Source organism: Mercenaria mercenaria, unplaced genomic scaffold (assembly GCF_021730395.1).
Source record: "Mercenaria mercenaria strain notata unplaced genomic scaffold, MADL_Memer_1 contig_1876, whole genome shotgun sequence".
Lineage (NCBI taxonomy): Eukaryota > Metazoa > Mollusca > Bivalvia > Venerida > Veneridae > Mercenaria > Mercenaria mercenaria.
In genome coordinates, this window is record NW_026459889.1 from 12,582 (window position 1) to 36,821 (window position 24,240).

The following is a 24,240-nucleotide window of genomic DNA, read 5'->3' on the forward strand; positions in this document are numbered from 1 at the left end:
ATAACTAATTCTTGTATTTAATTTCATGAAGATCTTGGCCATTAACCCTTATCATACGGACACAAAGATTCTGCCTTTTGCGCCCGTGTGACAATTTTCCCCCACATCTGTGCAGTTGATCATGATCGCACGTTCGCCAAGTCGTATTCTTTGGGATGCATTTTTAAAAATTAAGGACGTAAATTTAAGATGGACAAGTTCATTATGAAATTTTGCAGGGTAAGGGTTAATGTTACTGTCATGAAAACATGGTACAGTTAATCATTACTGATCCAGTACATTTAAGTTATATCAAATCTATCCAGGATTGCTGATTTCAGCTGTGCCTCATGTGGTTCTGGGACGATCTGTGTATGAAAAGAATAGGAACCACTGCCTTACCCTTGCATGATCGTAAGAGACGACTTATAGGGTCTTAACACTTGGTTTTGCAGTAACTCTGTGATTCCAGCAGGTATGCAAATTTTGATTCAATACCTCATGTTTTTATTTCGATGTAAATGAGATGTGGAACCAAAATTTGTAGTCCTGTTTGGCGCCATATAACCGTAAAACTCAAATAAATGAATGATTTCAGCTGTATTTACCGGTAGATCATGGAAGCCAGATCATTGTCTTCTAATTAGTTTCGTCAGGGTATGATGAGAACTAAGTCTTATTGAGGACATTGTTTGTTTTCATTAAATGAAATGAAATGGCAGAAGTCACTTTTTATCTGGAATACTTAAGGTCGTTTTTTCGGATGAAAATTTGAAAAGAACCTTACAAACTTTCAAAAATTTGTCTATGTATATGAGGGATGAGTGTGTATTTTTGTTACCATTAGAATTGTATCAAGACCAGCCAAACTGGACATAGCTCTCAACCATGAAGCACCTAGTCTTCAGAATGAATTCTACTTGATAGAAGTCACAGTTACAAACAGGGAGGAGGTGCCCATTAGTAATGCTGTGTAAGTTGATTTCATATTGTTTTGTAAACAGTACAGATTAAAACAAATTTGTCCCCTGAAATACACTGGGACCCCGTTATAATGCTGTCGTCGGGGTCCAAGGTTCGAGACCCGCGGATCTAGCGGGGTTAAATTTATAACGCGGGTTGATCGTATCAGCGGTATATGCAATACCCCACCCACCGGTAACGTATTTTGGACGCTGTTTTATGTTAATAAGAAATAAGAATCGTATAAACGGGACATTTATTTACCTAAAATGCTACTAAAAAATACATTAAAATAATTATAACGCTGTGTCATCTTCTCATTTTGTCGTGATTATAAAAGAAAATTGGATTTGTGTATCCCGGAAGTAAGCATATATAACGCTGTGTGAGGAGTGCGCGGTCATGAGAATTACATATGCACTGCAATTGCACTGGGGGTTTATGTAACTAAAATAGAAAAAACGCGGACAGTCTTAAAAAAAATAATTTTGAATAGATTTACATGAAGGAAATCGATAAATAAGATAGAAATTTTTTAAATCAGCGTCGTTGATATACGATATTAAAAAGGGAGCACATTCTCAGTAAGGCTTTCAGTGCGTCGAATCTTCGTTATTTCCGATGAATTGAGTGTGATGATTACGAAAAACGGCTGGAGTTTATTACAAAATTCGATTTTTTATTCACTCAAGTGATCATGTCATCTGCTTAATTGGTGCAAACTTAAACGGTTTGATAGTTGACTGACCAATGTTACACGCTTGTTATGCAAACAATCTAATTTTGACACGGTACTGATTGCATAATTGTCACATGTCTACATGTATTGAAACTTAAACAAAGGCGATACGCAAACAAGTAAGCTAGCAGATGATTATTGAATTTTGTGACATTGTCATGGAAAGGTGTTAAAGTACACATGTACTTGTAGTTTTAACTCTGGTTATGATCAAATGAAGTAACATCCGCGGATTTTTTTTTTTTTTTTTTTTTTTTTGATTTTTTTACCCTCTAAAAGGGCTTGGTTCACTTATAGGTGAAAATGGCACAACATCAAATGTTGTTGAAATATTATTATAATGAATGATCAACAACTCATAATGCAAAATCTCGTATTTCAACTCATTTGAAATTCTGCTGTTGCCATGGCAACCAATTGATCTTTTTTATGGAAACAGAAAAATCGCTTATAATAATTATATCAGAGCGTATAATTAACATTCACATGTGTCAAGATATAACTCTAAGCAACACATATAATTTGAGGCCAAAAAAATACGGTTGCCATGGAAACAGAGATAAAAATGAGAATATTTGCTATGTCTGCTTTTTTATGGAATAAGACTAATTTATATCATTCTTTTAAAAAGTAACATAGGTACTTTGTTTGTGGAGATCATTATTCATAAATAATATAATATATTTCTGTTGCTATGGTTACAATGGAGTTACAGTATATGCTTCAATGAGACAACAATGACGCTTCTGGTAAATTATTGTAGAACACTTTCAGCATTTACCATTACATGTAAAAATTTTAAAAAAAATGCATCACTGAAAAGTGATCTTCAAACAATATTTATTTTTTCAAAAAAAAATATAGAACAACAGAAATATGTTACCATGGTTACGCAGTTAATTCAAACATAATACTACATAACCTCATTTAAAACACAATACTAGTTTTAGAAAACTGCCTTATTAAATGTCTTAGTCGTATTAAAAGAGTTAAATGATACTAATTGCAATAATGCATAATAATACAAACACTTAATTGTTTCTACAATAATACATATTTTGTGATTTCAGACAGTTAATTTAATTGTTCACGAAAAGGGAATGTATGAAATTGATACTGCCGACTGAAATGATTACATGCAGCTTGAATACAGCAGAAAATATTCGTAGATCTATATAATCTTACTGTCATAATGACAAAAATATAAGATTCTTTCACTGGTTGTAGGTGCAGATGGGAATATCCGGCCTCGAGGGTAACTGTTTATGCGGTAACGAGGCTCCCTGCCGAGTTACCACCTAAACAGTTACCCCAGAGACGGATATTTCCATCTGCACCTATAAACAGTGAAAGTATCTTTTTCCTGCATATCAATTTCAAGAAATAATAATAAAAATAAATTGAATCGAACGGCTTTCTTTTTAGAACTATTTCTTATAGCAGTGTATTTAAACAAAGCGCGGGAAACCAACGCCCATAAACAGGAAAGACGTCGTGACGTTTAAAAACAAATAACAACGTTTAGTTCCGGCTTTGTTTTATCAGATGCAGCCTAACGTTATGAATATTTGATAAAATAACGTGATTTGAATCGAAAAAATATACTATCAGGAACCAGTAGGAACTGTTAAGGTATTGAATTTTTATTCCGGTTTTTAAATAAATTATAACTTACTACATAAATCTTCTACATATATGTATTTCGTAATACGTCATTTACACCCCGGGAGTCCCGGGTTTAAGATGGATTTTTCCAGCACCGTTAAAAATACCGGAAGTCCCCGTCTGGTATGCAAAAATGTACATTACCACCATATATCTTACAATTACAGAGCATATGATTAACAAAGGTGTATTGTATACTCCGCTAAGCAGTTAATATGTACAAGTTAATCACTCTCCGAATCTGAGCTGTCTATGGTAGGCGGAATAACACTGGCGTCATCAAGGTACTCGCACCAATCTCGGACACCAATCCCATTCACATAACGCTGTTTAGCATAACTCAGATACCATATTACAGCAGCACAGTGTGCACACATGCCTACAACTCTTGCCCCGGACCGACATTTACAATACCATCCAATCACTTCAGACGGATTAAACTTAATCCAGAGCGTGTACTGCTTTGCAGAGATGTGGCGACTTTGCAGTCGTACACGAATAAGTCCACTGTATTCCTTGTGAACATGAATGTCTGCGTCACCTTGCAAATGTTCCTGAATATAACCAGGGCTCAGTTTCAGCTGATAGACTCCACATGTAAGGTTTCGAAGCTCATCTTCGCTCAACCGTGGAAATTCCTCTAGCTCTGTTGCGTGCACTGGTACCCAAACAACACGGCGTTTTTCTAGGTTACCGTCTTCAATCTCGGACTGCAACGCATTTACGTTTGCTGCCAACTGCAACATATGCTGTGCTTGGAGCTCATCATCCTCAGTAGAGGATGAAAGTGACGGTAGATATTTGTTACAAACAGCACAAATGATTTTAATGAAATCGCCAATAAATGGTACCTGACTGTTAGGCAACACTCGATCAAAATACTTCCATCTTTTAATTCGAGCATTTGCTGACTCAACTACCCACCTGATCTGGAAAAAAATAAAATGCAAATATTAATTTCACTGTGGAAAATAACATGATGAAAAAAATCTCTAGAATACAAAAAGAGGAAAAATATTAGCCTATAATATGCACGTGTAGATGTATTACAATTAGACTAAAGCTATGATTAAGTCTGATTGTTTGAAGCACATCATGGAACTTGAAAGTGTCCATAATTATTAGAAGTTTGTAATGGTTGCACATTTCATGCAACACATTTTCTCGGCCATATCATAGGCTATGTATTATGTAGAATTAAAGTTCAACTGAGAGGTTAATTTAAAAGATAATACGAGCCGTGCCATGAGAAAACCAACATAGTGGGTTTGCGATCAGCATGGATCAAGACCAGGCTGCGTATCCGCGCAGTCTGGTCAGGATCCATGCTGTTCGCTTTCAAAGCCTATTGTGATTAGAGAAACTGTTAGCGAACAGCATGGATCCTGACCAGACTGCGCGGATGTGCAGGCTGGTCTTGATCCATGCTGGTCGCAAACCAACTATGTTGGTTTTCTCATGGCACGGCTCATTATTACAATTGTTTAGAAGTTATTTTGATCATGTGATTCCCGCCAAATACTAATTCTATTATGTGCAGCAATAGCAACACTATGATTATAAACAAATAATTTTATCCCCTTCCTATTAATGTGAACATATTTTATGACATAAACATTTTAACAAAACAAAGAATGGCAGACGACCTTTTAAGTGGTGGCTGGTTGTAATATGAGGCAGATGAAAACCTAGGCCAGATATGTGTTTCTGCTAGCAGACGACACAATTAAGTGAAACTGATAGACATACTGGTATAACGAAAATACCTTTGTGACTAGTCTGCTAGTGTTGGCTACCTCCGTATCAAACTGTGATTGACCTTTCCGTAAAAATGAAGGCATCTCTGTCTGTATTCCTAAGTCCTGAAGATAAAAAAACACAAATAAATAGTTGGTAATTTTCATTTGTAAATATTATAATGATTATCTTTGAACTTTTTACCGTTACCGCCGAATAACATAATTATTACAGAATTCTGACCCAAACCTTTATGCATTGCCGATACAATTAATATTTTGTGATGTCTAATTAAGCAACTCATAATTATTTACATATTTGATTTTTATTTGCGTATACATGTCAGAATTAAAACCAGTAGAGCTATTTGTGTGCGGTGATAAATAAAATACATTTTATTACTGGATCCAATAGCACTTCAAAATAGTATGTACGTGACTGTGCATTTATAAAGTAATGTTTTAAAATATTTATACCTCTAAGAGTTGAAGGGAATCTCTGAAGCCTCTGTCGACAACAAATATGTCATCCGGGCGTATGTATGATTTTATGTCCTCCATATTCCCATTTAGTATATGGTTGAGGATTTTAGCATCACTATTCTTCCCATCCGAAAGATAAGGACCAACGACTGTAAGGTAGTATCCTGTTGTTGTAACGATAACCATCGGCTTAACTAGTGGTCTGCCTTTATGAATGCTGTACGATCTTCGTTGGAAGTGGTGGTTCTGACTCTTTTGAATGTAAATATATGTACCATCAAGTACTAAAATTAGACGTGAAGAATCGCCAGATCCATTTGTGAATAGTGTTGTCGCCAGCTGACGTGTATGCCTCTCTATCAAGTCCTGTCTGGAAATATGCTGCAGACCAAGATTGTGGGGTACAAACTTTGCCATTAACGTCAGTCTGACGGAAGTGATGGCTCCCCGTATGCTTGACTTTGTAATGCCAAATATCACCGAAAGCAGTTTGTTGGATAGACCAGATCGCAGCTTGAAGAAAAATATTCCAAGAGTTGTTCGAACATCTCTGGTCGGTGTATTTCGTATGTGACCTTCGACACAAGAACAAATATCATCGAATGCCGTCAGATCTATATATTCGTCATCAGTAAGTGACGAAAAATCAAAACGTTTAGTACATCTCTTACATGCTTCTCTCAGTTTTGTCAACAGTTCAAGAACGGTAGCGCGATTTACATAAGCTGATTCTGCCTTGTTTGCTGATTTTAGTGCATCATCTTTTAATTTACTTGCATCCGTATGTACTGGGCAACATCGTGTCCCACTCTTAATTATAATGTTATGTTCAGCAAAAGCTGAAAATCTAGCCTCAGCTGGAACGACTATTAATTTTGGTCCCGGCCTTTTACAGATAAAGCACCTTGAATGTGACTTTGGTGTAGCTGGAATGCTCAGCCTTACAGACGGTGGGCTTGCAATAGCACATCTTTTAGAAATTGGAGGATTAAAGTCATCATCACTATTAAGATCACTGATTACTTCTTCATATCTTAAGGAAGAAACAGGTGGCGATTTGCAGAAGTGCTTTAATCGGCATTTATTGCAGATAACATCAGTTTCTTTGACTGTAACTGGAAAGCGTTTTAATATTTGCTGTTTAAGCTGTACATTGATTTTACGTCTGTTTTTTGGAGTTGTTCGTATGTTACAGACTACACAATTGAAGGGAAGTCTAATCCCTGGCATCTGTAAAAAATATATTTCCGAGCTTATAAATTACGGTATGTTACATGTATTCCATCTAGATAACACATCAAAGATCTACCAAAATTATGTTTGAAAAAGAAAACAATCGTAAACAACCTTTTTTGTACATGTATAAACTCCGTCATTTGTAAACATTTAGATTTATAATGAGATACTATTTTTAAAAAAAGATGCACAATTGTGCATAACAAAAAAAAAAAAATGGTAAAGAAAGGATTCGAACTCACGAAGTTTAGCTTACAAGGCAAACGCTCTAACCACTCGGCCACTGCACCTACACATAATAAGTGGTGAAATAACACTACTTGAACGCTTTACGATCAGGACTTTGCAGACGATTCTCTACTATATTTTAATTTCTTTTTCTTTGTACCTTTTCATGCCACTTAAGCACTTTTGATTATTACTTCAACGGTTCACGTACTTTCTTAGACTACAAAAATCGTGCTTGAGATTTGCCTTGCATTTTGTGAACCGCAACATCAACGGTGCAGTAGTATATGATTCTATGCCAAGTAAACATATATTATCATTGAAAAAATAAATCGTAACTAAAGGTTACCTTCTCTGACTTTATTCTTTTAAATAATGATAGAAAAGACTACCTTGTCAATGAAAAAATGACGATAATTCTACGTTGTTTACATCGTTGACAGTTGCTACAGACGCCATTTGTTGACCACAAAGAGATAAAGAGCGGAAAGGAAATAGGTCTCGGAAACGGACGTTTTTTCGATTTTTGAATATGGCGGCATTGCTCACCAGCGATGATTTTTGCAGTCTTTGTTGGTTTTTAATGTACAAAGTAGTGGTTAAAATATTAAGACTGGTAAAGGATGCCGCCAAGGCGAAAATCATAAATAAAGGCTCAAATTTCATAGAAAATTCCCATTTTTTTGAAAAGTGGGTCATGTTTGGAGTAATATATAAACACAACAACACATTATTTTTCAAAGTTATTTACTTATAACTGAAGCACGATGCTTACTTGTTACGGACAGCATATGTATCGATGTAGAATAAGTATTGTATAATATGGCTAAATTCGGTGCCATTTTCATATATTAGTGAACCAAGCCCTTTGGGTGCCAAGGCCATACAGCGTTATACCGAGGACCGCGGTATATCGAGAAGCGTTATAACGGGTTTCGAGTGTAGTAAAAAAATGTACATTTTCACCTAATTATGTGTCCAGCTCAAAAAGTATTAGATGTAAATTCAGGAAACCTTGCTGGAGTCTTTATTGTGATGAGACATTGCACACTTGGCATTCTTTTTGAGAATCTTAGCTCTTATTACAGAATTATGGCCCTTGAAATAGCCAAAAATGTGGACTTTTGTTTGTGATGCTCATAGCTCAAAAAGAATAGGGCCTAGAATAATGAATCCTTTTCATAAAATGTTTTTGAGGCTATACCCCATTAAGACTGCAAACATTTGAAGTATTGCCCCTCGTTTGTGACAAATGTACCAGTGGGGGGCACACCCTGTGTCCTACAGACACATTTTAGTTTTGCAATATCTTAAAATGTTTTATTTAGATAGTTTGAAATGATGTTTTCACAGTTGTAGTAAAGATGAATAGAACCATGTTATGGTATTGCATTTTAAAAGGTAGGGGTATGTGCTTTATATTTGTGCTTAAATGTTTAAAATCATGACAGTTTTAAAACTCAGATAGTAGCTTTCCAATGAAATGGTCTTGTGCGTTAATATAAAAACTTAATGCAGATAAATGATTTTAAATATATTGTTATATACCTCCCTATAAATAGTTACAAATTCATTTTAAAATTAAACAAATCAGTTGATGTCCTCAACTGGTAATGTTAGCCCGCCCGCTTAGCTCAATATGGAGAGTGCAGATCTACGACCCACAGGGTCGTGAGTTTGATCCCAGGGCGTATGTTCTCTATGACACTTTGATAAATGACTTTGTATCTGGTATCATTCCTCCTCCACCTCTGACTCGAGTAGGAAATTGGCAGTTACTTGCAGAGAACAGGTTTGTACTGGTACAGAATCCAGGGGCTCTGGTTAGGTTAACTGCCCGCCGTTGCATAACTGAATTACTTTTGAAAGACAGCGTTAAACCCAAAACAAACAAACATCAGGTATTGTATCTGAACAGTGTGTCAAATAATATGTTTTTGGCACACTTCGGTCCCTTAATGAATGTAAGCACATTCTAATGTCAGTGTCTTATAGTAGTGTTTGATAATAAAATGGCCTTGGGTCATTATTGCACTATGTGTTCCATTATAGTCACAAAGCATACCTCATCTTTATCTCAACCTCTTAAGTTAGGTACATCTCAAAATAGTTGCAGGTATAAGCTAAACAAAACACAGCTTCTTTGCATTTTAATGACATTACAATTTTTACTTTTCAGATTGTCAGTTAATATACCAGAGAGGGAGGAGTCAGACAAATCTAGTATGTATTCAGATATTTAGAGAGTAAAAATATAATGTTACTTCATAAACTGTGTTCCTTGTAGAACAACTCTCATGGAAATACTGAAATTTGTTTGTTGTCCATTGTTGCTCTAAAGGAATTTAGTAATTAATAAGCAGATTAAATAACTTGGAAAATAGTTTGGTGTGAGAGATTCAAATAAACTAAGCTTTCTTTACCAGGCAGCTGAAATAGACTGAATTAGATTGTGTGTTATTGATTATTTGAGTCAGGGCATTGGAGCCTCTGTGATCATGGCAATGCCTTTTGGCAGGTGCTATTTAGTTATAATTCCAGCTACCTGTCAATGATAAGTAACCCTCTTGTTTGGGCCATAACTTTGTTATCCGTATGATATTTTAGTATTCCTCAGTGTGGAACTGATGGTAAAAATCCACTTTTGTTTGTTCAATTTCAGCACATTTGAGTTTGGGCCATGCAGAGTTTGATGGGCGAGTTGTTTCCCAGCTTTCCTACATTGATCTGGGAACCATGCAGAAAGATGATGTACAAAGCAAGTCTATATTTGTAAAATGTCTGCAGACTGGTTCTAAACATATAACATTCCAGGTATGCTTTCATCACTGTAAAATTTGCAAACAGTCCCAGAATTTTAAATTTCCAGTATTTTTGATGCTTTAGCTCATTTGGATTAAATGTCAACAATTGAAAATTTTTGATTGTCTTGCATTGAAAATGACAAGGGCATGGACTCTAGCATTACATCATAAGGGAAGTATTAATGTAGAGATGAGCAAATGTCTATACTTTATACATACATCATGCTGATAATACCAGTACATATGTTTAATCTTTACCCTGCTAAATTTCTAAAATGGACTGTTCTGTCATTCAGTTTGGGCAGTATCATTTATTATTCGAAAGGGTGTTCACTGAAAATTAACTGACTGAATGACACGGATGTGCAAGCTGATCTTAGTCTGCAATGGACGCAAAGGCAGAATCACATGCCACCACTAGGTTAAAGGTTAAATAAGTGCTTGCAAAAATAGATGTGAAGATGAAATCTGTTGCCTTGCTTGTATTCTTGTATATTTGTACCCCCTGACAACAAAGTTGTAAGGGGAGGTACAATGTATAGTGGTTTCAGGTTGTCTGTCTGTCTGTCCGTCTGTCCGTAGACGCACCATCTCTCCTTATCCCCTTGACAGAATTTAATGAAACTTCACACAAGTGATCAGTACCAACAGTAGTTGTGCATGGGGCATGTTAGGTTCTTTTAGAAAAAAAATTTGCAGAGTTATGGGACTTTGTTTTTTTGTTACTATACTATATACATAGACACAATCTTGTGCGCACCATCTCTCCTCATCCCCTTGACACAATTTAATGAAACTTTACACAAGTGATCAGTACCAACAGTAGTTGTGCATGGGGCATGTTAGGTTCTTTTAGAAAAAAAATTTGCTGAGTTGTGGGACTTTGTTTTTTTGTTACTATACTATATACATAGACACAATCTTGTGCGCACCATCTCTCCTCATCCCCTTGACACAATTTAATGAAACTTCACACAAGTGATCAGTAACAACAGTAGTTGTGCATCGGGCATGTTAGGTTCTTTCAGCGACAAAAATTGCAGAGTTATGGGACTTTGTATCTTGTTAACATACTATGTACATACAGTCTGCATATGCAATCTTGTGCGTGCCTAATCTACCAAACCCTTGCACACAATTTAATGAAACTTCACACAAGTGATCAGTACCAACCCTAGTTGTGCATGGTGCATGTTACATTCTTTTAGATAAATATTCTGCATAGTTATGGGACTTTGTTTTTTTGTTACTATACTGTATACATACAGTCTATATACATACAGTCCACATAATTATGCAATCTTGTGTACGTCAAATTGCAATGTACTGTGTCAGTGCATGCGGGGGGTACATTCATCACCTTTAGTGATAGCTCTAGTTGGTTATAGTATACATTTGACTGTAGAATTAAGTTGAATATGATATACCAAAAAGTTAGAATTAATTTTGATATAATACATGTATATCCAAGACACAAATTAATTTGAGTGTACTCTGGATTTTGGAATTTGTTTGACTATAATATATACCCAAGACTGTTAAGAAGCATAAAGCAGATACTGGTATGATGGAATGACAAACGAGGGTTATTCTAAGATAAGCCTTATTTAGATACTTATTATTTCAATTCTAACACAACTTACTTCAAATAACGATAAACGAGAATCAGAGAAGTATTTATACCCCCACAAAATGGAGTTTGGGGGTATATAGGAGTGAGCTTAGCGGTCGGTCGGTCTGTCCGTTGGTTTTGCATGGTTTCCTGATGATAACTCATGAAAGGCTTGACCCATTTAAATAATTTTTGGTATACAGATGTAACATCAGAAAATACATTGGGGTCATTAGGTCAAAGGTCAAGGTCACAGTGACCCTGAACAGTTAAACGGTTTCCGGATGATAACTTGAGAATGCTTGGGCCTAGGATCATAAATTTTGGTACACAGGTGTAACATCATGAAGTGCAGGTCAAGTTAAACTTTGAGGTCTGTAGGTTATTAGCTGGTGTTGTTAGAATTATATTTTGTATGTTAAGTTCGCTCAAAACGCTGGTTAACTTGAGCATTGTGGATTTGACTTGTCTGTTATTTTACTTTTTTATATTATTCTCAAAAAAAACTTTCTTTGTTTTACAGGTAGAGTACAATATAGACGTATCTGTGAATGACCATGTGATACCGTGTGCCTGTGTGAAGACAGAAATGATAAACTTGTCCACTGTCAGTGCATTTGAAGTGTCTGTAAAACTCATGAATATGAAGGTAGCTACTGTTCTGGTTTGAAAATTTTTTATCAATATTATTATATGCAAATTTGTATGATTACTAGTATACACTGCTAAAAATGAAGATTGAATGTTACCAATAACAGTTTATTTACTGCCTATAAATTGTCAAAATGTTGCTGCACTTTGGTGTTTCCCAGTAACTGAATTAAAGATGTAAATAAATAACGCAATGTTAGGTAAAAGGTAATAATCAAAATAAACCAGACAATTCACTAAAATACAAAAAAAACCGTAAAAATAGGGGAAAATGGCTAATACTTGTTTGATTACTGTTAGAATGATAAAGAATTTAGACACGTCAGTACAAATTTCTAGGTGTTCTAGTCTGGCATGGTCTTAAAAAGTGGGAATCTGTCTATATGTTGAGCCCGCTCACTTAGCTCAGTAGGGAGAGAGTTGGTCTACAGATCACGGAATCGCGAGTTCGATCCCCCGGCGTATGTTCTCCGTGACCATTCGATAAAAGACATTGTGTCTGAAATCATTCGTCCTCCACCTCTGATATTTCTTGTGGGGAAGTTGGCAGTTCCTTGTGGAGAACAGGTTTGTACTGGTACAGAATCCAGGAACACTAATTAGGTTAACTGTCCACTGTTTCACGACTGAAATACTGTTGAAAAACGGCATTAAACCCAAAACAAACAAACAAACAAAATGTCTATATGTTAATTTCAATGTTCCCCATACAATATGAGTTTTAGGGGCTATATTAGAATCACTATCCTGTCTAGCCATAAGTTTTCAGACAATAACTTTCACAACTTTGAAGAGAATTATGTCTCCCACCACACAGTGGTGAAGGAGACATATTGATTTACTCCTCTGTGTGTGTCTGTGTCTGTGTGTGTGTGTGTTACAAATCTTGTCCACACTCTTTAAGTCAAACATTTCTCATATGATCTACACCAAACTTAAACAAAATGTGTTTGACCAGAAGTCCTCAGCCAAGTTCGATAACTAGCCAAATTTGCCTAGGCACTTTGGAATTATGGCCCTTAAATAACCGAAAATCAGTCTTTTTACTCTTGTCCGCGCTCTAAGTCAAACATTGCTTATCCAATCTTCACCAAACTTGAACAAAATGTGTTTGACCATAAGTCCTGGGCCAGGTTCAATCATCAACCAAATTGGCCCAGGCACTTTGGAATTATTGCCCTTGAATTACCGAAAATCAGCCCTTTTACTCTTGTCCACACTCCAAGTCAAACATTTCTCATCGGATCTTCACCAAACTTGAACAACATGTGTTTGACCATAAGTCCTTGGCCAAGTACTGTGAAATCATTTTTATTCGCGTAGGACGAATGTTCGTGTATTTCGCGCTAGGACCGATGCGCGAAATAAAGACCGCGCTATTATTATTTTTAACTTTATTTTTCATTTCTAAAATTGAAAATGCGCGAATTTAAGCCGGCGCGAAACAGTCCTTTTTCACATTTGCGCGAAATTTCATTCCAGCAAATTTAAATGATTTCACAGTATGATAACTAGCCTAATCAGCCAAGGCACTTCAGAATTATGGCCCTTGAATGACCCAAAATCAGCCTTTTTGCTCTTCAAAGGTATATTTGTAGTGAGTAAACAGTATATAAAGACTGACTCTCTATTTAGATGATTAGGCAGTTGTGGGAGACATGTGCATTTCTCAAAAGCAGCTCTAGTTTAATACAACTTTATACGATAAAAATGATAATTAGACACAGTGTATAGCTGAAGAATCATATTTTTTTTTAACAATTTAGGAATTATCTACCTTATTTCTTAGGTTTTACTTATCAGTTGAACTCTCTTGATTTTCACAGTTTGAAACTATTGAGGCAATTCAGGCAGAAGAGCCATTCCTGTTGATGCCTGAACTGAAATGTACCTCACCATGGGCAGTTGATATTCAAGACAGTGATCTACAACTAGTAATATGTTTTCCTTAAATTATAATTCACCAGAAATAACAGTTGACATTTTAGCTCAGGTTGTGAATTTGAGTCTTTTTGCAAGGCTTATTTGTGACAGTTTGACTACAGTAATGTGTCAAGAGTGCTCTAGATGGCCGCAAATGTTGCTGACTTCGGATCACTTGCCCTTCATGGCTGTGAGTTTAAAACCTTGCTCGAGTTGCAGATTGCTTTCATGGGAGGAAAAGCCATCAATCTGGTTATTGGAAGATTTGTTGTCACTGAAATAATGCACATGGGGTCTTCATTTACAAAAGCTGGAAGTCAGTGTGACATTAAACTTGACCAAAAAAAAAAAAAAAATTATATTCATACTGCAGATTGTATGCTATTTTGAAAGGTAGGAAACAGGTTTATATTCTTTACTGATAGCTATGATTCTACCATAACAAGATCACCAATTGTATGCTTGTGTCCATAAGAAATAAAAATGAATGTTATTTATCAAAACTATTTGAAAGTAATGATGTTACATAGGATCTTTGTATAGCCTGAGGTACTGTAAAAACTTACAAATTTTGTGTCTATGAAATTTCAAGGTTTGGCACTAAATGGCTATTTCATCGGGCTATGACGTCTGATATTCCAACTTTTAAACATAAAATGAATTGGAATCTTACACCCTCCCCCCACTACTTATTCATAAGGATTAATTTTTTTGGATCGACTCTACACAAGCCATGAAAATTAATGATTTTACAGTATAGTACAAAATTTTAACTGTATTACAGACTGCATGTATAGAGAAAGCAGATGAGACACAGTCACAGTTACATGGAGGTTAGTATTTACCAATTAAGTCTTGTATTTATTAAGTAGAAGTCAATAATTTCTTACACCTTTGTACTGATATGTGAAATTGGCATCAAATTTTTTTAAAAACTACATAACCACAACTTTGTGACAGTAGTCAATAGTTAAGTCTGATTTTATGTTTTGCTTAATTGTCCTATATTCTGTAATCTCAGAGTCCTCATCAATATAGACAGCCGTGTTTGTATTGCCGAATTTCAGTTCAGTTTGTAAATGCAGTAGTTAAGGTTGTTAAGACAAGATGGCACTGCATGTGTTCTTGAATTTACACAATATGACCCCTTTGTAGCCAGACAGCAAGTCTCCTTGTCAAAGGTTATAAAATTGAGTAAGGAGACCAGTTTCAGAATGCCACCTTGCCATTGGTCAATTTCAAAATTTGTACTCGGAATCAACCAGTCAGAGGCTGGAGTTTCTAGACTGGTCTTCAAACTTTGCTTAATACCCTCCTACTCTGGTTAGCTTTGTAAGGTGAGTACAAGACTACAAGTGTAGAGGTCACAGGTTTGATACCAGGGTGAAATGTATGAACTCTGTGATGATTTATCTGAAGTCACCTGTCTTCCTCCTCAGATTTATGTAGAGAAGTTGGCACTTGCTGAATAAATGTTAATACTAGTACAGAGTTCAGATACATTAATAGATTTACTGACTACCATTACAAAACTGAAACACTGTTGAAAAATGGCACTGAGCATAAAAAGCAGTTCAATAGAGCCTCAGGCCTGAAATTTAGATTAAACTTTGAAATGTTAGTCCTTGAATTCTAGACATATATTTAGTTGATTTTAAAGGTACATGTATGTTGATATTTTCAGTATGTTTGAAGAAGAGTGAGTGTGCAGCTGAATGCTTCTGTCTGACCTCGATGAACACAGTACAAACATCTGTGTCACTTGGAAGCTATGTGCTACACTGGAAGAGGTGACGTATTTATTGATAAAATGTACATATCCAGGAAAAATAGCATCAAACAAAACATTTTATGATTATATTAGATAGTTTTAATTAGTTACTGGTAGAAAGTTATCGGTATTTGTTACAGCACACTTTAAAATGATCTTGAGAAAAATAAATTACATAATTATAGATGTACATGTGCATAGGCTCTTTGTACTTTCATACTAGTCTTTCCTGTGTTTTAAATCTAGTTCATTCTTACGGTGAGCTTTTAGGATCATTGAATGTCTGTCTGTCTGTCATTCTACCATCCTCAATTTCGGTAGAGAAACTCCTTAACCAACATCAAAATTTCACAGGAATGTTCCTTGGGTGGTCCCCTTTCATATATTCTTTCAAATTTAGGTCAGCCATGCAGATTTATGGCAACCAAAGGAAGAATTTTGAAAATTTTCTTGTCAGAAACTGCTAGTCTTATTTAGAAATAATTTCACAGGAATGTTCCTTGGGTGACCACCAAATTCCTTCAAATCATTGTTTTGTTAAAAAAACATGATCACAAGGGGGTGGGACTAGTTTCAAAAATCTTCGCTGATACTGCTGGTCTGATTTAAAAATGATAACACAGCAATGTTCCTTGGGTGACCTTGCATATTCCTGCAAAACATTCTATTTTGTTTAAAAAAAAAAGAACATGAGGTGAGGCAAATTTCTCAATTGGCTTATATTTATAACTTTCAAAATCTCTGAAACTGATGGTTCAATTTCAACATAATTTCACAACATTGTGTCATGCGCATGACCCAGACCCCTTGCTCCAAGGTCAAGGTCACACTTAGAGGTCAAACATTAACATGGTCTGTTTCTTGTACGGTCCATTACTCTGCCATCCATGAAGGGATTTTAAAATAACTTGGCATAAATGTTTACCATAATGAGGTTGATGTGTCATGCGCAAGACCCAGACCCCTAGGTCCAAGGTCAAGGTCAAACGTTAACAAGGTCTGTTTCAAGTGCGGTCCATAACTCTGCCATTGATCAGGGTATTTTGAAATTACTTGGCATAAATGTTCCCCATAATGAGTTGACGTGTCATGCACAACATCCAGACACCTAGCTCTTAGGTCAAGGTCACACTTTGAGGTTAAAGTTTAACATGGTCTGTTTCTTGTCCGGTCCATAACTCAGCCATTGATGAAGGGATTTTAAAATTACTTGGCATAAATGTTCCCTATAATGAGGTGACTTGTCAAGCTTAAGACCCAGACTCCTAGCCTCAAGGTCAAGGTCACCCTTAGAAGTCAAAGGTGTTTCTTGTCCGGTCCATAACTCTGCCATTTATCAAGGGATTTGAAAATAATCTGACCCAAATGTTAACCATATTGAGAAGTTGTGTCACACTTATGACCCGGGTCTCTTAGGTCAAGGTCACAAAATGTGTGATTTTTTTTATGCCCCCAAAGGGAGGCATATAGTTTTTGAACCGTCTGTCCATCTGTCGGTCTGTCAGTCTGTCAGCAATTTTCGTGTCCGGTCCATATTGTTGTTATCAATGGATGGATTTTCAAATAACTTGGCATGAATGTGTACCACAGTAAGACGACGTGTCGCACGCAAGACCCAGGTCCGTAGCTCAAAGGTCAAGGTCACACTTAGATGTTAAAGGTCATTTTTCATATAATGCATTCGTGTCCGGTCCATATCTTTGTCATCCATGGATGGATTTTCAAATAACTTGGCATGAATGTGTACCACAGTAAGACGACGTGTCACGCGCAAGACCCAGGTCCGTAGCTCAAAGGTCAAGGTCACACTTAGACGTTAAAGGTCATTTTTCATGATAGTGCATTCGTGTCCGGTCCATATCTTTGTCATCCATGGATGGATTTTCAAATAACTTGGCATGAATGTGTACCACAGTAAGACGACGTGTCACGCGCAAGACCCAGGTCCGTAGCTCAAAGGTCAAGGTCACACTTAGACGTTAAAGGTCATATTTCATGATAGTGCATTGATGGGCGTGTCCGGTCCATATCTTTGTCATTCATGCATGGATTTTAAAATTATTGGGCATGAATGTGTACCACAGTAAGACGACGTGTCACGCGCAAGACCCAGGTCCGTAGGTCAAAGGTCCTAAACTCTAACATCGGCCGTAACTATTCATTCAAAGTGCCATCGGGGGCATGTGTCATCCTATGGAGACAGCTCTTGTTTTTTTTGCGCAGAAAACTGTAGCATTCTTGGGCACGCTTCGGGGGCATTTGTCACCAATAGTGACAGCTCTTGTTTGTTAAAAAAACATGGCCTCCAAGTGGCTAAACTAGTTTTCCCAAAAAAATTATGGCTAAATTTTTGCCTTTGAAACTGATGGCGCAATTTTAAAATAGTTTCACAGCAATATTTCTTGGATCATCTTCTACTTAATTCCTTCAAGTCATTCCATTTGGTTAAAAAACATGGCCACCAGGGGATGGGGTACCCTCCACTAAATTCCTTCAAATCATTCAGTTTCATTAAAAAAACATGGCTGCCAGGAGGCAATGTTAGTTTTCCTTATATGACAGTACGAAAAAACTTTAAAAAATATTATCCTCTGAATTTCACAAAAGATTTCTTTGTTCCAGAATTATTCAGTTCAGCTGTGAATGTCAGTTGATGGTTCTAGGGTGATCATGGCCCTCTTGTTGTTAATTGACAACTCTCTGCCTACAACTTGGTCATGAAAATGCATATTCCTCTCTTAACTACCTGCCTAAGTTTGATAATATATTTTACATGTACTTTCAGGCACAAGGATGAAAGTATAACCTTAGACCATCCTTCAGTGACAACTCTTTTCTCCTTACCTACTGTCAGTATAGAGCACATTCCACTTTCCATAGAGCTCAAACTTCCAGCCTATGGCAGCATGAAGTGTCTACTACCTGTGTGTTACATTGTACACAATCGTACAGGATACCCCCAGGAGGTGGAGGTCAACATGGAAGCCAGTGATTCTTTCATGTTTTCTGGGAATAAACAGGTAAGTAACAAAGACATTTAAAAAATATTTTCAAATTTTCTACCACTTGTGTGTTACTTCAAAAACAGTGGTACAAGATGGCCACAAGAGGTGAATGCTATCGATTGTTTTCGTGTTTTTATGAACTGTTCTGTAAATGAAGACACTTAAGTGCAACTGTGATTTGATAGACCAATTAAAATTGCGTGGCTCTAACACTATTCTGGAAATCCAGTTTTGGAAGGAAAGAATTTCTGGAAACATGAATTCTTAAATTATATATGTTAAAGATGGAATAGTCATTTTATTTTTTCATCAGGGTTTCAATGCAACCGCAAAATCCATAAAAATGTTTCATTACAAAAGATTATCATTCAGTACTAATTCAGTTACCATAAGTCAAAGCAAGAAAAAAGTAATTGTTAGGTTGTCAGTGTAGAGGAATATGCAGTAAAATTCTCATACAGAATTGAACTTTTTAGATTAGATGATGGATATTTTCATTTATTTCAATTAATATCATACTTTCTATTAGTTTTACTGCTTTATTTCAGGTTCACTTCAGGCTTCTACCAGGCAAGCCATATGAAATGACGTATAACCTGTTTCCATTGGTTGCTGGTCATGTGGCCCTTCCCAAGATGCATCTGAACATGTTGAGGTATCCTGGAACAATGGACCCTATTGTACAGAAAATGCTACCCACTCACATCTTTATCAAGGTACCATTGATACAATTCTCTAAAGCTCATGAGAGTACCTTCTTGTTTGATAGGAATAGTCAGTGATTGATATGAAGTTTTGCATATAAGTAGGTTTCTCAGAAACTGTTCGACAGAATGCTTTCAAACTAATCACATGGTTTTGGTATCAAGATTACAGAGTGGGTTTTCGTAACTTTGTAATTTTGTCAAAATCATGCCCCTTTTTAACGTAAAAGTTTGTGAAAGTTTTGCAGGTAAGTACGTTTCTCAGAAACTACCAGACCAGTTGTTTTCAAACTCCACACATATCTTTGGGTATTAGGTGATATGGCAGGTTTCGTAACTCTGGCTGACATTTTCGCAAAATTATGCCTCCTTTTTAGTAGAAATTTTGGTTAACATGTTGCGAGTAAGCAGGTTTCTCAAGAACTATTATTATACTGAATGCTTTCAAACTCTTCATAAGTCTTTAAGCATCACAAAATGACCAGTCTGAGCCAGGTTCAATAACTAACTTACAGTATACAGAATTATGTCCCTTTATCAATATAGAAAATTGGTCAAGCTTTTATATGTAAACAAGTATTATGTGAAATTGTTTTATTAGACAGCTCTTGTTGCAGATTTCACTTCTTTTGTTAGTTCTCATTGATGAGACATACAGTTTATTTCAAAGTTAGAATGAAAATATTCAGATTTATATAATCAGTTCTGAACAAGTACATGTAGCTTAAAATCCAAGCAGGACAATGTCCTTCAAGTAGGCCTTCAGCATTATGAAAGGTTATAAGATGCAAGTACACTGAATTCATCTAGGGAAACTATATGACACAAAATAGCTTTGTTTTTAGAACATTCTAATGTACATATAACTGACTGAGAAGATTTATACTTTACATTTGTATTTGCAGCCTCTTGGTAAAGTGCCACCTGGTGAGAGGTAAACCAGTGCACATTTTGAAGGTCCAAGTCATTGAGTTGATTGCAAAGATTGGTATGGATTCCAGTGATTTCAGACTGATTGGAATACAACTATTGCTTCTTGTGGGTTGAACTATTTTGTTTCAATACACGGGCCTGTGACAGAATTGAAATTTTAATGGAGATATTCACCCCAGGAGTATGAAATGTTCAGACAATTTCTAGTGTTATCTTGTATCCTAATATCTGATGACTATTTGTACAAAAAATGTGGATTTGCAGTATTTAAACAATTTATTACAAAGCAAGACAAGTTTTTTACATCACATGTAAACATCATAGATTTCTGCTTATTTTCAAATCTTATACCAGGTTTATACTTGAAGAACTTCTAATGAAGGCAAGTGTCCATTTTTTGCCCGCATAGTTACCAAAGACACCCAGGGATTACTACGGTTTCTCAGTTTCTATAAGACTTGAAAGGAGCCAGTAAAAAGTTGGGGCTGAATGTGAAAGAGAAATTAAGGCATTGAATTTATAGGACTTGATTTACTACAAGTTTTTTTTAACTGTGATTCCCCTGACTCAGTTTTCTTCCTGTGAAACCATGTCAAGCAGCTGTAATACATGTACTTTAAATTCTGCATATTCCATTTGAAAATTATGGGAAAATGTAAATTACAAAAATATTAATTTTAGTCACCTTGCAAAAAGTTGACTTAAGACCAAGATTTTATTCTTTGTTATCCAGTAATGACATGACTTTCTATGTCACTAATGCGCAGAACTACCTTAAATTGCTGATCTTCATGGTATATCTGGTCTGTTTAGATGGAACTTTTATTTGTGAGTTTAGTTAAAACACATGCTTTTTATTGTCAAATTCAGCCTTTTACTTCTTATTTATGTTTTGTCGGATTCAATATTATATATGTTTATGAAAAATTGTTATGTTTAAGTTAGAAAGAAAATCATGTGTATCCATTTGAAATATAATGACCACTGTGAACTGATTTTTTTTGTTTCTGTTGTCTGAAAATATGAAATATAAATACATTGCTTCCAGGAATTAGACTGTATGACACAGATTCATATTTATAATATCATTTTGTTTTAAAGCCACAAATGCTTTCTTTTAAATGAGTAGAATGAGAAACAATTGGTGAGAACATTGGCAGTATATACCATTTTGTCTTTAATGCTAATACATATATCGTACTAATTCATTAAAGTCGTAGCAATTGATACAGAATGGGAAGAATTGTAGAAAAATTCAGTGAGAAAGATTGGCAGTATTTTTGGTCAAGCCATGTAAGATATTCTTCATTAACATGTTTGACCATTAATATTGTTATGTGTAATACATGAATTCTTTTTTCAGAGACATAGATCAGTTTTGATTTGCGTCAGTTTACACATGATAGAACAGTAATACTTGTTAGTGGCTATGTTAATTTGATGCATAAAATATTCTATGTAGCTGGTTATGTGCAATACAATCGTGATTTTGAAAATAATAAAGTATATTGTGTCAAACATTTTTTGCTTTTACTTTGTTGAATTATGGAAAAACACACAAGAAACTGAAGCGAACTCTATTGATGTTTTATGGTAATGGACTCATAAGGACAACTCGCAATTTATGCATATTCCAGCTTTTACATTTCACACATATCAAGCTACATTTACATCAGAAGAATGCCAAATTGCTAAACGAGGATATGAAATCATACGAAAATTGCCATACGTCATAATGATTATGGATCGCCTACCTAAAGTAGCATTAAAGATGAAGCTGGTGATGTCTTGAAAGACAGCGAGACAAGACTTAACAACAGAACAGGTTAAAACTATGTTTTTAAGTTCTTCTTTATTCGCTGAATTTGGGCACATAACACCATACTTTGGGTGATTTTTAAGGTACATATGAAGAATACATGGCTAAATTAAGTCACATACATATGAGGATAAGGTTAAATATCCAGTGGACTTGATTTGCAAGTATTTGGCAAAAGGTAGTTCATACAACATATTTCAGAAACCGTCTTCCAGATGTACCTAATTTTAACCTTTTAAGCTTACTAAAAGTCATACCTCACACTGTACCCTGCACTTGCTGTTTAACTTGCAAAATGGGTAAAACATTTTGTGACACAGGATATTTGAGAGGCAATTAATTGTGGCTTAAAACAGTTTATTGTTAAAAGTGAGTTCTATAGTATACATAAAAATGTAGATACAAACATAGATTTACAATTAATTTTTAAATACTGTGACAAGTTAGACTTTGACATACTGTTATAACTTATGTATGAACTGCAACTTTGAAAAGCTGATCTGTTTGTTTCAAGTTTAGCGTCATTTTTAAGCAGTATTTCAGTTATGTAACAGTGGGAAGGTTTCTGGATTCTTTTCTCTGCAGTCAACAGCCATTTTCTCCAGATGAATCAGGAAGAGGTGTGGGGGGGGGGGGGGAGAGGGGGTAAACCATTTAAAACCGATTATCCGAGAACAAATGCTTCGCCTACTGATCAAACTAAATGCTGGTCTGAAAAGCCTTCACCAGCCTACATACAATAGTCGGATGTTTTCTTTCTGACTGGACCAGATTAGTTTTAGGTCACCCTGTCCGAAGCTACAACCCCTCTCTGTAACAAACATATACAGTTCGCCATGCAATGTTAACATACTGTAGACATGTACAATATCTAATCTCTCTCAAAATGAATTATATCAGTTTGACAAGTTTTTGTACAAAGGCATTCATCTGTCTATTAATTCAAGTTGATGAATTAAACTGATAAATAAATAGACAGCAAACCAGGAAATTGTCAAGGTGTTTTATCAAACCAAAATAAAAAAGTTTTGTTTCAAGAAATACAGAGTCTTGAGTATTCTGTAAATATCACACTTTCTTCTTTTGCAATAAGTACACGTTTCACAAAGGTCTATATCATAGTTTCAGTTAACATCATAGTTTCAGATAAGAAAAAAGCACACAATTCATAACAAACCACTTACAAGATTCAAGCCTGGCTGAGGTTGCCAAGTTTACATCATATTTCCTATTCTGATGTGTCTACTAACAACATTTGGATGTCAAATTTTAATTTGGGAAAGCCATCAACTTGGCTTGTATAAAGTTATTTTTTTTCCTGGGGCTTTTCCCCTATAAAGCTACCTCGGGTACAAAGGAGACAGTCCCATTGCCTAGGATCACTAAACTTAATAGGGAGTTTGATCATTACCAGCAGATGACCCCTAATGGCTATTGATTTTGAGATCGGTAGGTCTAAGGTCAAGGTTACAATGGCCCAGACAGTTAATCCGTTTCTGGATGATAACTTGAGATCGCTTTGGCTTAAGATCATGAAACTAAATAGGGAGGTTGATCATGACCAGCAAATGACCCCTATTGATTTTGAGGTCAGTAGTTCAAGGTCAAGGTCACAGTGGCCCTGAACAGTAGAACGTTTTTGCCAAATAACTAGAGAATGTTTTGGTCTTACTAGATCACTTTTGATACCAAGATCTTTTATGACTGGTAAATGACCCATAATTATTGATTTGAGGTCAGTACATCAAACTTCCAGTGTACAGTGACTAAATGATTTCTGTTCCTTGTGCAGTTACTGAATGCATCAAGTGGGGCATTTTGTGTTCTACAAGCTCTTGTTTAATGTTATTCTCTTTGTTTTATGTCTGCCTGGTCACTCAGTAGGTAGAACACACAACTATGAGTCAAGAGGTTAGAAGGCTGATTTCCTAAGTGAGGCAGATGTTTTCATGCACCTTGGAAAAAAAAGGCAATTATGTCTGAAGTGTC

General features: G+C 35.8%; 3 protein-coding genes across 3 annotated transcripts; 1 reads left to right on the forward strand and 2 right to left on the reverse strand.

The window, feature by feature from the left end:
- Positions 1–270: 270 nt before the first annotated feature.
- LOC128551966 (trafficking protein particle complex subunit 11-like) lies at positions 271–21,952 on the forward strand. Its single transcript, XM_053532939.1, has 10 exons — positions 271–952; positions 9,209–9,252; positions 9,692–9,843; positions 11,969–12,094; positions 13,923–14,030; positions 14,804–14,852; positions 15,704–15,809; positions 18,576–18,810; positions 19,344–19,511; positions 20,405–21,952. The coding sequence occupies exons 3-10, from the start codon at positions 9,766–9,768 to the stop codon at positions 20,435–20,437; spliced, it is 903 nt and encodes a 300-aa protein (XP_053388914.1). The 5' UTR covers positions 271–952; positions 9,209–9,252; positions 9,692–9,765; the 3' UTR covers positions 20,438–21,952.
- Positions 5,035–6,167, reverse strand: LOC128546094 (uncharacterized). Its single transcript, XM_053532940.1, has 2 exons — positions 5,560–6,167; positions 5,035–5,208 (listed from the first exon to the last, which is right to left on the reverse strand). The coding sequence occupies exons 1-2, from the start codon at positions 5,980–5,982 to the stop codon at positions 5,035–5,037; spliced, it is 597 nt and encodes a 198-aa protein (XP_053388915.1). The 5' UTR covers positions 5,983–6,167.
- On the reverse strand, positions 5,988–7,072 carry LOC128551967 (uncharacterized). The gene is made up of 2 exons (XM_053532941.1): positions 6,237–7,072; positions 5,988–5,992 (listed from the first exon to the last, which is right to left on the reverse strand). Exons 1-2 carry the CDS (start codon positions 6,793–6,795, stop codon positions 5,988–5,990), a joined length of 564 nt encoding a protein of 187 aa, XP_053388916.1. The 5' UTR covers positions 6,796–7,072.
- Positions 21,953–24,240: the final 2,288 nt, after the last annotated feature.